The following is a 17,364-nucleotide window of genomic DNA, read 5'->3' on the forward strand; positions in this document are numbered from 1 at the left end:
ACTTTAAAAAAGTTATAGTTGTTTGTATGACATAGATTTGCCTTTCTTATTCTCGTAAAAAATGTTTATTCACTAGATACATCTTTCTCTCTTTACTTATTTATTTATATAGAAAGAGAGAATTAAAAATTTAAAATATATTATAAATATAGACATTAAAATATTATTTTTTGTAATAAAAGGTAGTTCTTTTTAAAATCCACGGATAACTTCTATGGCTCTATTCATTATTCGTATTCATATTCATATTAAAGTAAATTTAGTGAAAATAAAATTTTAAAAGTTACATTTAATAAAATCTTATTTGTATTCAGATATGATTCAAGAAAAATAAAATAATTTATCTATTAAAAACATTTCATTTCTATACTTAGCTATATTACACAAATTTAATAGTCAATTTTTACATTAGAAAAAAAAAGTTTATATATTTTTCCAAACATATATTTTACATTATTAGAAGACTCTATTATACATTTGGCTTAAATCTTAAATACCATAAACCCCCCAACTCTTGTAGTCCTGTCCCTCCAAGGAGAAAGAAGTTAATATGGAACGCATCTTACCAAGCGTTTTCAATAATTTGTTTCATATATCTATTTTCTAAAACGTTATTGCATAATTCAATTGCTTCCACCAAATGATAATTTCTGCACATTTTCTTGAAGATATTTAGTGCAACACAACTACGTTTTTATTTAGAAAAATATTAATTGTAACCAAGAAACCGTTGTTTTCTGCATTAAATATTATATATATATATATATATATATAGAGAGAGAGAGAGAGAGAGAGAGAGAGAGAGAGAGATTTAGTATTAAAAAAAAGTTGATAGCCCCAATTATTCAGTAGACTTACGAACATCAATTAATATTATTTTTTTTAAAAAAGAAATAATTTGGACATTTAAGTTCGTAATTTTTAAAAAAAAATGTATGACCCAAGATCATTAGTTATTATCAAGTCATATATCAAATCATGCATTTTCAAATTCATTGAAACCAACCTAACCTAACATCAAAATTTTTGTTTTTAGAATATTTTCTTATTCTTTCAAGTTTATTTTCATTTCTTCTAAATATTTTTAAATACATAAAATCCGATTCTTTTTCTTTTGTATTTATTATGAATCCAATAACTCAACTCAACCAAATTTAAGATCAGAATTGAGCCAGTTTTTTTTTTTTGTTTTTTGTTTTGTTAAATCAAATTAAACACGACTCCACTTCTGATATTCGATTTGAAGCTTTTTAGTGCCATGATTTGATTTTTCATTTTGTCAATCAAAAATGTAAAATTCTAACCTCTAATAAAATTTATAATAATTTTATAAATTTTTTTACATGTCTATATTTATTTCATCACAATCTTAATTATCATTTTTAATTGATAACTATAAATTTTATTTTATTCTCATAGTACACTATACACCTCTTAAAAAATCCCAAGACTTAGCGCCAGAAGAGCTAGAACAGCGAACTATCAGAAGTTGCGGATCATATTGGTAAACCATTCTCCCTCCTTAGTACGAAATTTGGAATTGAAAGGATCATGTGGGAATCCCTGCATGACCCCATGACCTTATTTAAAACTTCAAGCAATGGAGCCAACCCACGTTGAAAATAATAGGCTTTTTTTTCTTCTTCGATCTTCTTAATATGCAATTTAGTTTGAAGAGAATACTTGTGTTTAAGAATTTTAGTTTTACAAATTAATTAATCTGGGAATTGTTCATAATTTTAGTAAGATATATAAACTTATTAACAAGTTAATAATTTTTTAAAAAATCAGTTTCATAAAAAATTAAAATAACACAAACAATTAACATATTTTTTAACAACACCAATGAACTGATGAATCAATTGATATAATATTGTCCTTGTTTAACTCAGTTTTGAATTTAAGTTTATATATGTAACTTAAATATTTTGAACTTAAGTTTAATTTATTACCTATAAGGATTTCTTTTTATTGAAATCATAAGTATTTTTCATAAGAGAGTCGATAATCATGTTCGAATTATATAGATAATCATAACTATTTAACATAATTATATATTAAGAAGTGAAAACCAATAATTAAATTATAATAATCTCATAGCAGTTAGTTGATGTGTTTAATGATTTAGCTATAATGATTTTGAGTCCGTTTTATGCTGATTGTCTCCTAATTCTAATTAAAAAATAAATGTGGTCTAAAAAAACATATTTTAAGAATCAAGTTGTATATTAACTCGATTTTTTTTTTTTTGACACTTCATTGTCCTTGCAATGTCACCATGACAATCTAAGAAGACACTTTCCAGTGGGGAATTAATAAAGGTAACACAGACCATCCACCTGTCTAGGACCTCCTTTTTATTAAGCAAATAGGACTTTAGCCAACAATATTAGAGACTTTAATAGTTCAACACGTACCAACGTTCGGGGACAAGTTGCTTCCCCATGTTTAATTATGAGATTAATTGGCTTCAAAAACCTCTATTTTCACACTTATTCTGGCTCATTAGTATTGTTATTCCGTTTGCTGATTGCTTGCAAGATGCAAGAAATTGGAAGAGTGAACATATTCTTGGTTAGTTGCTGATCTGATATGCAACATGGGTTTGTGTCATAAAACTCACAAATAGACTAAAAAAGACCCTATTCAATTCGAACCTTCCCCTTCTTACCCAAATGTTTATGTTGGGGTCTTGTTTGCCATAGGAACAGCCAGCTAGTTGGATTCTCATTTGAAGTGACACTCGAGTACCGTTGGTAAAATAGACACGTGATGGTCATAAAATGGCAACAACATACTAAACCCCACCTCTACCACAAAAATAAATAAATAAACCCACAGCTTCTGTAGTAGGCACCTTGGAATTTCATTCGTACTAACGTATGGGTTTGTATATCTCTTAAAATTGATATTTTTATAGATAAGAGATTGAAAGAGTATTCCATCTAATACATTTATTCTTCTTGTTTAGAATGTGAAGATGTAAGACATAATTAAATTTCTTAACATTTTTTTTAATTTTAAATAATGGAGTAGAGGCCTTTTTCCTTTATACTATATTAAAACATTCAAATAATAATGATATGTTAATTTATTATTTTTCATTCCATTTATCTTTATTTTCTTTTTATTCGAACCAAGACATAATAAAACTTAATATGCTCCTATTAGTTACCTTTCTGGTTTAACAGCTTTGAAGAACCATGGCTTCTGTAGTGGGTAATATTGCCACCGTATCCTTGTTTTGCTCCATAAATCTCAATGTAGACAGGAGGTGACCCTGAAAAGCAAGTAGATTTTGTGTACACTAAAAATTCTGCCTTAGAGCAAGGCTTCCAAGGTGCAAAGTTTGTTCTAGCTTAAAGAAAAACTTCCAAAAAAAATTACTTATTTTTTTTATTTTTTTCACAAAAATTTAATATTTAAAGTGAAGATCTTTTATCTTTAAAATGAGGCCTCTCATCTTACCATTTTCCTCTCAATTAATATTAACCAGTTATTATTGTTACATTTTTTCTTTAAAATTACTCTATTTATCTATATAGTCTACCTTTCGATATTATATAATATTTTTTTTGTGCAATTCGCTATTATATATTCTATCACAACTACAATGTGTATGTTCTATTATTAATTAAACAGTTTTAAAATAAAAATTACATAAGATATTATTTATTTTTTTGAAATTTATATATTACTTATAGGATAATGTTAACAATTTCATGTAACAATGTTACTTCAGTTAAATCAGTTTATTAAATCTTAAATTGGTAAAATTATGTTAAGATCAACAATGTCTAAAAAATAAATAATGAGTCAACTTTATTATCAATTAAAAATAAAATATGGATAAATGTTTGTTAGACAACCTTAAATAATCTATAAGTTGAGAGAAGAAAAAAAAGAAGATAAAAATAAATGACTGATTTAATTTATAATATAATGTGATAAGAAAATTAAAAAAATTATTAATTAAATATTTTAAAAAATTTATTATCAAAATATAATCACTCGTTTTTTTTTTTAAATTTTTGTCTGAAATATTACTACACTCCAAATTATTTGTTTTTGTTTTTGACTGGCACTCCAAATTGTTTATAAAAACTTCATCTGTGAATTTGTTTTAGAATTTAGTAACCGTTAGATCAATCCTATCATGATGGCATGTTCATTATTATCCAAGCTGGACCTACATTATCCAATATGGAACACATGCTCTCACTTAATTATAACTTTTTTAATATTGTTATAATATTAATTGTCATTTGCGTCTTATTATTTTTATTTGTGCTCCCACAAATTAAAATATTTTCATATAAAGCCAGAAATATTAATATTTTATCTTTCTTGCTTGAAATTTAAGTCTATTACTATCTTAATGATAAATTTATATTTATTTTCGTTAAGAAAAGAATCTGTTTTTTATTTGTATGATAGGTCATTGTCATGAATTTATGTATTAAATTTTAATTAATATTAAAAATAGATTATTGAAACAAATTATAAATAAAAGAGTGATAAATTTTGAAAAGAATTAAAAATTAAAAAAGTAAAGAATTTAGAGACAAATAAAAAATGAAATTAAAATAATGGTTGATAAGATTCTCGTCATCTATCACTTCCTAAGCGTAACTTGGACTTATTATTATAATAGTATGAATTACTATTTATAAACAAAGTTTTCTAATTACTCATAACTCTTCTTATTAACTTTTAATAATTTTTACCGTCGATTATTTTTGTGTTTGATTTTCATTTTTAATTTTCACTGTTGATATATTTATACGGTCTTAATGCTTTTCAATCTTCATTTCTTTTCTCATCCTATAATTAATCAAAAAACTATATTTTAATCTTTTTTCCAAAATAGTCTATTAAAAGATTATCTGTTAATACATAATTCACCACTATTTTTTGACAACCAAAAAATGGTAATGATACCACACTGATTATTAACAAAAAAAATTTATTGATGACTTGAGTAGTTGAGTTGCAACTATTTAGTGAGAGAAACAAATGATGATTTGCTTGTTGCTTCGTACTCGAGTTGAAAACAATATTTAATTGTTAATCTTAAGTCAGAGAAAAACTCACGACGACTCTTAATCATATTCACTTATGGTTTACAGCATCAGTATTTTAAAAAAATAGTGATTAATTATACAAATTTATTGGAGAAAAATTTATGTAAGAAGGGGTATTAATAGGAAAAAAAATATTTAAATAGATCAACAGAATATAACATATAAACGGGAGAGAAAATAGAATGGAGAATATTAACATAAACGTATCAAAATGGATGGTGAATGCTCTAAGAATTTTTCTGCTTTTGTACAGTCCTACTATTAAGAACAAAACAACCATGATTTTTTTTTATATATAGTTAGTTCATTTTTCTTTTTTTCTCACTACATCATTTATGCTATCTTTGTCTTTCATTTGTCTTCTTATCTCTTGAATTCAATTCCTTTGTTCTCAATATGTATAGAAATTAAATTAAAGAGAACATATCCTTTTGCTATTATAAGAATTGCTTGTTCTCTTTAGATGGATAAGTAAACTGTCATTCGTCAAGGAGTGACATTGAAAAGGATGTGTATTATTATGAGCTGCGGAGAACACAGGGTATTGCTGGCATCAAAAATAGCCAAAGGTTTTTTAACATCAACTCAAGAGTGGGATTAGGTGCAAAACTTTAGAAGCTCCATATTGCTAACCCTTACCTTATCTGCCACTATGAAAGGGACAGAGTGGGATTACGAATCCCATAAAAATTATAAACGTTACTTCCAAATTAATTTTCTTCTTACATGATTTTACATAAAAATAATAATAGAGATAAAAGGAAGTAATAATTTTATAAAATTAGTCTTATATTATCATTATTTTTTTAGATTTTATTATTTATCATTAATATTATAAGAGATATTAATAAAAAGACAAATAATAAAGAATTCTCTAAGAACATTAATTAATAAACTTAAAAGTAAAAATATTTTATTTAAAAACGAAAAATTATATTGTTTATGATATTTTTTTTATGTTTTTCTAGATTTAACAATAAATATATATATTTTAATTTCTTAACTAGTGTCTTAATGTCTTAAGAATACTTATTAATAAGAACTAGATAAAAAAATATTATTAATATTGTATTAAAAAAATTAAAATAATAATTATTTGAAGATAATTTGTTTTCATAAATGATAATTATAATAACGGAATGAGTAAATTAAAATCCGGATTTCAGCTGTGTCAAATCCGCCGTGAATAATACTAGACTGCACGACACAGAGATGGTTTGTGAGTTTCATGGCAAGCAATAGCATGTGATGCCCCGAGGGAAAGTAAAATACCCAAAAAATGAATTCAGAATCGTATAAAATTGATCATTTATTATATTATGGATAAATATTTAATTTTAAATATAAAAAATATTTTTTTATTGAGTGATTGGTTCGAATAATCTTGGACATAATGTATTTCATCCAGATCTCATATTCAAATCTTATAAATAAAAAAAATATAATTAATTTTTTTTTTACTATAAATGTCACTTAAATTTTTTAGGACATAAATTAATTGATTAGTTATCCGTAAAAAATTAATAAACATTCTAGCCAATATCATGTTAATAAAATAATACTATTTACTACTATTACTTATCCTTCTGGTTTTTAATTTGTCTTATAAGGTTTTTAAGCGGAAATGAAAAATACAAAAAAAATTCTAAATCTTAATAAATTTGTTATGAATTTTTTTTTAATTTTTATTTCAAAATAAATGTATATGTATCAATTAATTAAAATTTAGAAATAAAATAAGAGTGTAATTAACGTAAATAATATTATCTTAAACTTAAAAAAGATAAATAAATAGAAAACAAATTTAAATTCGACAATTGAAATGAAATGGAAGGGGATATGCACCAAACTATTGAACTCATACATTAACTGAAGTAGAGTTGTTCATAATGATCCTAAATTATTCAAATATAATTACTTTTTATAAAAGATACATCTTATTTGCTTAAAAAAAAGTAGGTGCCAAAAATAGTATCACATCAAATGACAAAAGAATGAAAAAAAATAATATTCACCGGCTTAACCATTTACCATGTATTTGGTTTGTGAGAAATTAGTGGAGAGAGTGGATGGAAATAATAGGAGTTCAAGAGTATAAATATTTTTGAAAATGCTACTAGGATTTATTGTATTATTTTTCACCTGTTTTATTCACCTACTTATTTTCTTTTTATTTATTTTCAATCAAACATTTTTAATTTCTACTTTTTTAGGTTTTATATTCTAAAATAAAGTGTACAAGAATGACTTTAAGTTTAAGGTCAATAAAATGGAATGATAATGATGAGAAAAAACAATTCAAAATTTAAATAAGAGAGACTTGAAGAGAAAAAGAACATAATGTGTGAAACTTCGTCAAAAAGTGGATCATTATTCAACAGGAAGAAACTAATTACAAGAAAGAGGCATTAATTAGGTGGAATCTCGACAGAAAATTAAGAAATATAGTAAGAGCAAATTTGGTTTATAAGGGTTGATATCAGCCTAGCCCCTACATAAGGAGGTACAAGATGGGAGATAATAACAACACTTCATGGAAAGAGTAATGCACTAAAATCAGAGAAAGGGTTAAAAGGGGGTGGGGGTAACTTGCACGAAAGAGGATCAAGCATTTGCCAAAATCAATTACTATTGTTTTTTTCTTATGCATTTTTGGTTGTCTTGTATATTTGATTTCATTTTAGTATTGGATTAAAGGTATAGTTCAAGATAATACTAAAACTAGGTGTAGTCATGAAGATATTTCGATTTCTTAAAGTGATGATAACTTCTTCTTCTTTTAACATAACCATTTATGACTTGTGAGCATTAAAAAGTTTTCAATATAATTTAAACATGTTAGTTTGTCACTATTAATTTAGTTGTTTATATTCAAAATATAAGCATCACCTTTATGCCAATAGTAAATTTTTCAAAACATTTGTCAAGTCAAAATAATACGCATTATATATGTGTGTGTGCGGATATAAATATAGACAGATATGAACAAATTTACCTAAATAGTCACATTAGTTTGTTATAGACAATTAGAGACGCATGTTGTTCAAACAATAATACGCATGAATTTTTTTTATCATAATTATTTATCACTTTTAATAATATGCAATGCAAAATGTAAAATCGATTCAATCAATCTTAGAGACAGTGTCATATTAAAGTAATAGTTTGATCTAGCTTTTCTTTAATTTCTCTTTTTGTTAAAGAAAGGAAGTTGAATTAAACATAATTTTAGAGAAGCATTAGAAGTTAAAAACAAAATTAATGAAGAAATAAATAATAGAAAGGGCTTTCATAAAAGCTAGTAATTGAAAATAGAGTACTCTATTCTCATGTTGAAAACATTACGTCTCTCTCTTCAATTTATCTTTCAATTTCAAATAAATCCTTGAATCAAATGAGTTCACAGCATGCAACGTCATTGGTGATTGTCTGATGATGGCATTACGCATAGAGTAATTAGGCTTTAGGTCCAGACAAGTAACGACGGTGCAAAACACTTAAAATGCAAAAAAATGTGGATTGCTCATGGTAATTACTATAAGTTGTTCGATGATAAAGGCAACATTTATCGGCATCAATGAGGGTGATTTTAGGGTTTGACATGATAAATATTGGTGAGAATAGACTTGTATATGATCTATGGCGGCAGTTAGTTCAGTTGCATTATAATTATGGTATAATTTTTTTTTCTCAAAATAATTCTATTTTAATTTTTCAATTTATTATTAATTACTTTTTTATTTATATTTCTTATAATATTAATGATGGACATTAAAATTTATAAATGAATTAATAATGATATAAAATTAATTTTATAAGTTTTTATTTTTTATTTTTTATGAAACAATTTAAAATGATAATTATTTTTTAAAAAAGAGCATTATTTGTTAATTAACTTTATTTTTAATCACAACTTTGAGAAAGATTAAGAAAAAAAACTACTTAATAAATAACTATTATTAAAATGGACAAGACACTGAAGACCGGGTACTAATTTTTTTTACTCTTTTTTCAGCATTTTATTTACTCATAATCAATTATTTGTTTAAAAGATTTTTTTTATAAGCTAAAGTTTTTTTGAAAGATGTTAAATTGCAAATTTGTTTTGAATTAAAAACTTGTTGGTAATGACTTCATATTTTACATTTATATCTTTTCATGGACTGTATAAAAATACCAATATTTAATTTTTTACATATTTGTATCATTAAATATATAAAATCTCATGTTTATTTTTTTTATATTTAAAAACAATTTTGTCGTTTCTCGTCGCATCACGTTAAGTAGTACGTTGCTGACACCTACTCATGCATTGATACATGAGTTGGCTCTTCATGTAGCTTGTAGACCTTATCATATATATATATATATATATATATATATATATATATATATATATAATATTTTTTTATTTAAAAAAAGGACATAAGCCAGCTTGACAAAGCATATCTCTATACTTCAGAATTCAGATCACAATTTCATCGAAAACCATATTTTTTTTTTGTAAAATTAATTTTAGGGTCAAATATGTTTTTAACTTTTATAAATACAACCTTATTTAATTTTTTTTAAAAATATTAAGGTCAATGTTTAAGGATAACATAATTAAATATATGATTAATTTTTTAATAAAATATGAAGATTAAAATGAAAATTGAAGGATTAAACTTAAAAAAAATTACGATATTTAAGCAATAAAAATACAATATAATTTTTTGCTACCACAGGATGTAGAGTTGCTTCTTACTGTAGACGATCAGAATATATATTTTGTGAAGGAAAAAAAAATAACACTGAACCAGTGATGGACCTGCCCAAGTTCTTGAACAATAATTGAAGGTAATATTCTTTCTCTTCAAGATTTGATAAGGGTCTTCACTACCACGAATTCTCTTCTCTCTATTCCTGATTTATACACGGGCCCAGGTCCATGAGGATTTAGTAATTAAGGCTACGAGGCTCGCATCGTTATCGGGCCCGTTGTTGGCCCATCATCAGGCCAAAAAGAAATTAAACCAAGATAAGGGAGGCAAAATTTTGATATGGCTTCGTGGATATGCCTTTTGGTTAGAGAGACACATAGGGCAGGAAATGGAAGGAAAAGATGAAAGTGAAATACTTAAATGCATACATAAAAGGTGCCTGATGGCGAAGGATTGAAATGTAAAATAATTAATAAGAACTTTCGGGATAAAAATAAAATATTAAGAAATATTTGAGGTCAAGTTAGTCATAACAGATTATATGTAAAAGTTTTAAAAATTATCATCAATCAAATAATTACCAATAATAAAGAAAATAATACTATTTGATTTGCACAGTTATGGTCCATTTGGACTCTAATATTTCTTCTTGAACATGTTTTGATGTTTAACTCTCAGAATGTTTGGTTTAGGAAAGGAAGTAAAAGGAAAAAAATAAAAAAATGAAATAATTATCAGTTATTTGGTAAGAAAGAAAATAAATTGAAACAAAAATAATTTTTTTTCCTCTTATTTGATCTGGTAGAAAGTGAAAAGAAATGTGATGATTATGATGATGATAGTGATACTTATTGTTAAATATATGAATTAACTAACATAAAATTATTTTAATTTAATTAAAAGAAAACTCGATCTTGAATCTTTGATATACAATTACTTTAAATACTTATAAGAAATATTATCTGGCTCATAATAATTATACTTGACTCAAAGAAAATTGTTGGAGGAACTCAGTCTTTTATTACCAACTCATTATTTCCTCAATTTTTCTTTCTAAATTCAACAAATTCAATTTTGTTGTCAGCTCCACAATATTTTTCACTCTTTCACTTTATCTGTTGTTCCAGGCAGTGGAAAGAAAGTAAAAAGTAAAAAGTCATGCTTTTGTCCCCTCTGTTATGAAACCTTCAAAAATAATAGTTCCAAACCAAGTGCTAATCTTAACCTAATTTTGAGTTGCCTTGATCAAAAGTGAGTTTTCTAATAATCTAGATTTGAGATGTGCGAACAGGGCATAAAACTTTGATAGCATCGAGATGTTGTGAATAAGAGACTGGAAATATGTAAAAAGGTATTGTGATGTTCAAGTTAGTGATTTCATCAAAGTAATGATATTAGTATTTATCTAATAGAGTGATGTTGATTGTATTTATAGAAATATGAATAACTAGTATTATTGTTTTCTTTCAATTTCAATATAATGTCAAAGCTTTAATTTTAGTCCGAACATAAATCAGTAAGGACATCTTGGATGACCAAAACTTAAGATACCGTATCTTAGAACATATTAAATTATTTTTTACTTTTAAGAAACTTTAGAGATGAGTTGCTTATATAAAATACCCAAACCAAAACTTGAAATTCACAACGCCAAGTGGACTTACTCTAACAACAAAAGAAAATAAGAAATCATTTTTTATCCTAAGAAATTAATCAAGCATCTTCCATTGGAGATGACCTAAGCATCCACTTTATAGTATTTCATTGCTAATTTGGCAAGTCCAACATTGACAAATATTTTTCATAACAAAACTTGAATTTTCTATTGTCCGCTTGGGTACTAAATGGGCCATCATGGTTTTGTTCTTATAAAAAATGCTATGCTTTGGTGGGTTGAGAGAAGAGAGACCTGCTTTTATGCTATATGAGATTTTATGGATATCAAAACAGAAATGATTACAATCATTTAGGGAATTATAAGCTGAAGGCACTTTGAAGTTGTCATCCTGGTTACCAATCCAAGATAAACTAATCAGCTCCTTTTTGAATGCTTTGAAGGAGGAATTGCTCGAATGGAATCCAGAACTTGAGAATGAAGAAAGGATGATAACTTTGCAAATCCCAAAATCCATGAGCGTTTGTATAACCATAAACTTTCAAGGTAATATCACCATGTTTATGCTTGAGTGATTTAATACGTAATATCACCATGTTTTAGTGTGGTGACATAATAAATTTACTCTTAACCAGTGTGTGATTTAATGTGATTTACTTATAAGAACTTTATGCTTCAGTGAAGGCGTTAACTGTTAACCTTGGTTAACACCTGGCAAATTTGGGTCGGTCCTATATTTTAAGTAAAGGTGGTCAGTTATATAAATTGGACCTTAAACTTAATCCGAAACAATTTTATTTTAAAGAAAGAACAAGATTATAAATCCTTTTGAAAAGAATATAATGTGAGATTTGTTAATTTATGTTTTTAAAAACATGCATTAAGAAACCAATCAATAATTTTTTTATTAAAAATTATGATAAATATATATTAAAATTTGCAATGAGTGCGTTAGTATATTTTTTTATAATATTTTTATATTTTTTGTTCTTTACTCAATATTCTAAAATTATATATGAACATTCTTTGTATAATATTTCTAAACATTGTTCAACACCCAAAGCAGTTAACATGGTTTATTAACTCCAAAGATCGGTTAAGAGAACTAAAATCTTTCAGCACATTTAACACATGCGAAATAAATAACGTTTTCAGTTTTTTTTTTTCTCTTTCAAATTTTGTTAAAAGAAAAAATTGAATTGAACGTGCGTTTTATTTCCAAAGGAACGAGTGATTGATAGACAGTGTAGGACTTCCTTGCTCCAATATCCAAGGTTGTTTTGGTCATTATAGTTCAACATCATGTTACATAAGAACAGCCTAGAACCAACCCGACACGAGCAAAGAGAGATGGGAACCGTTAGTAACATTGGCTTCCCTTCACTATTCAGAGTTCATCTAGATTCACAAGTACTATCAAAGCATATGAAGAATAAATCATCGTGCGATTTTATGGTTCCTTCTAATCATAACTACTCTGTTAGGCTGAGTCCAATATGTTGTAAGCTATCAGAAAGTGGGATTGAGGAGAACCACACGAGCACGAGCACGGGCAAGAGGCCCTCTAAGATCAAGGACAGGATGGAGGAGTACAATATAGCTATGAAGAAAATGATGAGGAACCCTTATGAGTATCACCATGATCTGGGTCAGTTTCATCTCTATCCTATTATTGTTTATTGGTACCCCCTACAACATTTGACATTTGCTACCTAGTACTTTTGTTTGATCTATTTCTATGAAATGCTACATATGTTTGATATGATTATGATATTGAGAAATGTGAGGGATTTGTGAGAGGGATGAATGGCCTTGCAGATGGGATTTTGTTAATCACTCTTGCATTATTATATGGTGCTAGATATAGCAATGATAGTGTGATTTCGTTCCTCATTCCGTTGGTTATACTTGCAATCTTCGTTTGTTATATTAGTTTGTGCCTCTTGGCTTAAAATTGGAGAGGGTGTTATACAAAGGGGGAGAGAGAGAGAGAGATTGAGGATTTACTACGCTATCAATCACTTTTTGAAGATGTCGTCTTCTGTTATGTGGTTGAGATTCCTTGTGCCCCCTCCCCCAACTGTAAAATGCAAAGCGTGTGCCATACTATTACTGTGTAAAGTTTAATTTTAATTAGTACAGAGACTACATACTTAAGTTTTGCTTTTGATGTATATGGCCCTTGAAAAAGACTTTTTTTCCCCTTAGAATTTGGGTTTGAGCATAACTCAACCCCAAAAGCTCCCCACTCATATGTATTATTTTGACTATATTATGACAAGGACTAGACATCTCGAGTATCTCGAGCATGAAGGACTGGATATCTCAAGCTGAAGTTTTCAGGATTGAACACCTACAGGTGATTTAATAGTAGTTCAACGAACAAGTGATCTGATAAGCCCAATAATAATCATTAGGATAGATTTTAATACCATTTTAAAATCTGAATTTGGATCTAACTCAATTCCAAAAGCATGCTTATGGGATGGAAAATTGTCCCTCGCTCTTATGTACACTATTTTAGCCACATCACTAGTCAATGTAGGATTTCCAACATTAATTTTTTTCCTCATGTATGGTAAGACCTGATATATCATTCAACAGATGCAACCAATGAATGATTCCTGATTTTCAGGTATGAATTATACTCTTATAACGGACAATTTGATTGTTGGCTCCCAACCACAGAAACCTGAAGACATAGATCACCTCAAAAAGGAAGAGGGTGTGGCATACATTTTAAACTTGCAACAAGATAACGATGTTGAGTATTGGGGAGTAGACTTGCAGTCAATAATAAGAAGGTCTCGTGAACTTGAAATTAGCCACACAAGGAGACCGGTAAGCAAGCCTGTTTTCTGTAAATTTATTGAGGATAAAGAAAAAAACCTCTAGTATTGTGATAATCTAGACAACGTTTGACTAGCCAAATGTTATTAGGAAGTGTAGAGTTTTTTAAGGAACTAAGGAGATAAATAGAGAAAGGGGAGCACTCAAAACATGACTTCTTTGCTTGATTTTGGCTCATTATACAAATTTAGTACATAAGTATTTATATTATGCAGGACACCTTTTCTCATAAAAATGAATCGAGTTTACTAATTGCTCCATTCTCCTTTTGCCAACAGTTGAGCTATCATGACTAGTTTAATCTCTAACCCAATGCAATAAATAGACTATATACCATCTCAAAAATGAGAATAGTTATCTTCACTCTGAAATTGTTCCAAGTTTTTTGCTTACTTGTTCTTAAATTAAATTATCATCACATTTTTTATTATCTATGTTTTTAGGCAAAAGACTTTGATCCAGATTCCTTGCGAAATGAACTACCTAAAGCAGTCTCATCCTTAGAATGGGCAATTTCTGAGGGAAAAGGAAGAGTTTATGTGCATTGTACTGCTGGACTTGGAAGAGCTCCAGCGGTGGCAATTGCTTATTTGTTCTGGTTTTGTGACATGAATGTGAGTCCGAAACCCTCACCTTGTCGTTGAATCCAGAAACAATTTCCATACTACTTAATTTTTCACAAGTGTTATGGTTGAACATCATCAACTTGGTGGTGAATTGGTGATAGATTGGTTCACAGATTTCTTAATTGAGATTTCATTTTTTCACAAATGAATGTGGCATTTTTCTTTGGACAGCTAAATGAAGCATATGATATGCTAACTTCAAAGAGACCTTGTGGACCAAATAAAAGAGCAATACGTGGCGCTACTTATGATTTGGCTAAGAATGATCCTTGGAAGGAGCCATTTGAGACTCTTCCAGAATATGCATTTGAGGATATAGCAGATTGGGAAAGGAACTTGATTCAAGATCGTGCCCGCTCCCTTCGTGGAATTTGACAACTTCGGTAAGTGTTTCTGACTTTCTGCTTTGAAAAACGATTGTGTTGTTGGGTTTTTACAAATCTGTATTACTAATAATAGTGAAGGGAGCTATAATAGCTTTTGCACTTTTTTGGCTCTTGCATCAATATGGTGAACCAAATCATCCCCATATTGAGATTCACTCATTTTTCAAGCCCAGATATGCTTAAATGTAACATTGTGTGATGATGATATGCGATGCTGTATTTGTGATTGACAGGTTTCTACTTATCTACATAGGTTGCCACCCTTGCTGGGATGGTATCAGGTGCCATGATACTGCTCAAGTTGGAGATATTTTTTCAAGCATATTCATACTGATATGGGCACATAGCTTACAACGTGTACGAAATATTCAGTATCGTACAGACTATAGAGTGGTAAATAATCAATTTTGCGAATAATGCACCATAATTGTAGACGTCCTAATAATATCTGAGAGTGCAAAATGCCTAGTTGATCTATTGGTCTGTCAATTCTAAATAGTGTCAAAATGATGTATATAAGTAGAGGATAACCTTTATTTTATGACGATAACTTTTGGGGTTGAGTTAACATAATCCCAAATTATGCTGGTATCATAGATCCATTAGCAGTATCATGATGATTCACATCAAGGACATGCAACTACGTGTTTCTTAACACTATTTAGAAGCCATCTTAAATACACAGTCGGAAGAAGGAATCGAGAGGGGATTGCACTCATGAATTTGAATGTAAACAAGAGTTAAGGGCTGTAAAAATAGATAATACGAAACTTACGTGAATGATTAAAAATGAAATAAACAACAGTAAAGAACTAAAACAACAAACTACAAATTAGAAAAAAGAAAAAAAAGGTATCACAAAAATTGATGAGTTATTATTTCTTAAGGACAGAGATTATACAGAAGTGAGAGAAGAAAAAGAAAATGACATAAAGATGTAATTATTATCTGCAAAAAGAAAAGCCTAATTTGTTGTCTTTTTTTGAGATTAAGTTACTCGGTAGAGTTAACTAACGTCACTTATTTTATCCATACAAAGTGGTTGCTCCCATTCAAAAGTTGAAATAACTGTTTACTTTAGTTTTTAGTAACATGGTGATAGTGTTAAAAGTTTTCTTATTTGTTGGAGATGGACGTAGATAGCGTGTCTGATGTGTATTGCTGACGTGTTTAGGAATGTTGATTCTAGTGTATTTGGTAGGTCGATTGGTGTTCCAATGCAGCTAATAATCTGACATTCTGACTAAAGTGACGATGTATATTAAATCAGTAGTGTGTTATAGTAACGTTGTTGGTATATATATGCACTACAGTTGGGCTAGGATTGTTGGGGCCTAAGGCATCTCATGGACAATTATATCCTATTTTGGAATAGTGATAGAGTAATTTTAATGACCGAAATATGATTTATTGTTGATAAAATTATAAATTTGGTTTTCTTATTTGTCTTAGAATTTGATTTTGACCCCCCTATAATTTAATTCACGAACTTAGTCTCTCAGTTTTTTACAATTCCATTCTTTCATTCCACAATTCTGAAATTAAACATTGATTATTAATTACTTACCTTGATCGTCATGTGTCTCACTTTTATTGGATATCGATGTCACATGTCGTGATTTTATTGAAGATTGACGTTAATTAGGTGCACAAAATTAATGTCTAATAAAAGCGTGATATATGACGATCAACGTCCAATTTTAGGATTGTAGACAAAAATGACGAGATTATAAAAAATTGGGGAACTAAATTCATGAATTAAATTATAAAAAAACCAAAAGTCAAATTCTAAAAAATAGGAAGACCAAATTTACAATTTTGTCTTTTATTATTCATGAGTATAGGCCAATTTCTTTGTTGTTGATGTTGACTTCATTCGACAGTTGCGGTTTGGAACTATCACAACATTTGAATATGGAAGAATATCATACGAATTTGGCTCAAATTCAGTATATATATAACAATTGTGCATATAAGAAATTACGCGTTTAGATCTTTACTCGTTTTTCAAGATAAAATAATATAAATTTCTGATAAATACTCTTTGACAATTTGAAGATTTTCTCTTGAACTGCTATCTTCTTAATTTAAAATTTAATT

General features: G+C 28.0%; 1 protein-coding gene across 2 annotated transcripts; it reads left to right on the forward strand.

The window, feature by feature from the left end:
* The first annotated feature begins 12,640 nt into the window (after positions 1–12,640).
* LOC114410160 (phosphoglucan phosphatase LSF2, chloroplastic-like) lies at positions 12,641–15,919 on the forward strand. 2 transcript variants are annotated; one of them, XM_028373968.1, is made up of 5 exons: positions 12,641–13,050; positions 14,038–14,243; positions 14,696–14,866; positions 15,050–15,261; positions 15,518–15,919. In XM_028373968.1, the coding sequence occupies exons 1-4, from the start codon at positions 12,705–12,707 to the stop codon at positions 15,251–15,253; spliced, it is 927 nt and encodes a 308-aa protein (XP_028229769.1). In that variant the 5' UTR covers positions 12,641–12,704; the 3' UTR covers positions 15,254–15,261; positions 15,518–15,919. The 2 variants fall into 2 exon arrangements, with proteins under 2 accessions (XP_028229769.1, XP_028229768.1); XM_028373967.1 differs by having other exon boundaries at positions 12,643–13,050; positions 15,498–15,919.
* Positions 15,920–17,364: the final 1,445 nt, after the last annotated feature.

This window comes from Glycine soja, chromosome 4, assembly GCF_004193775.1.
Source record: "Glycine soja cultivar W05 chromosome 4, ASM419377v2, whole genome shotgun sequence".
Classification (NCBI taxonomy): Eukaryota; Viridiplantae; Streptophyta; class Magnoliopsida; order Fabales; family Fabaceae; genus Glycine; species Glycine soja.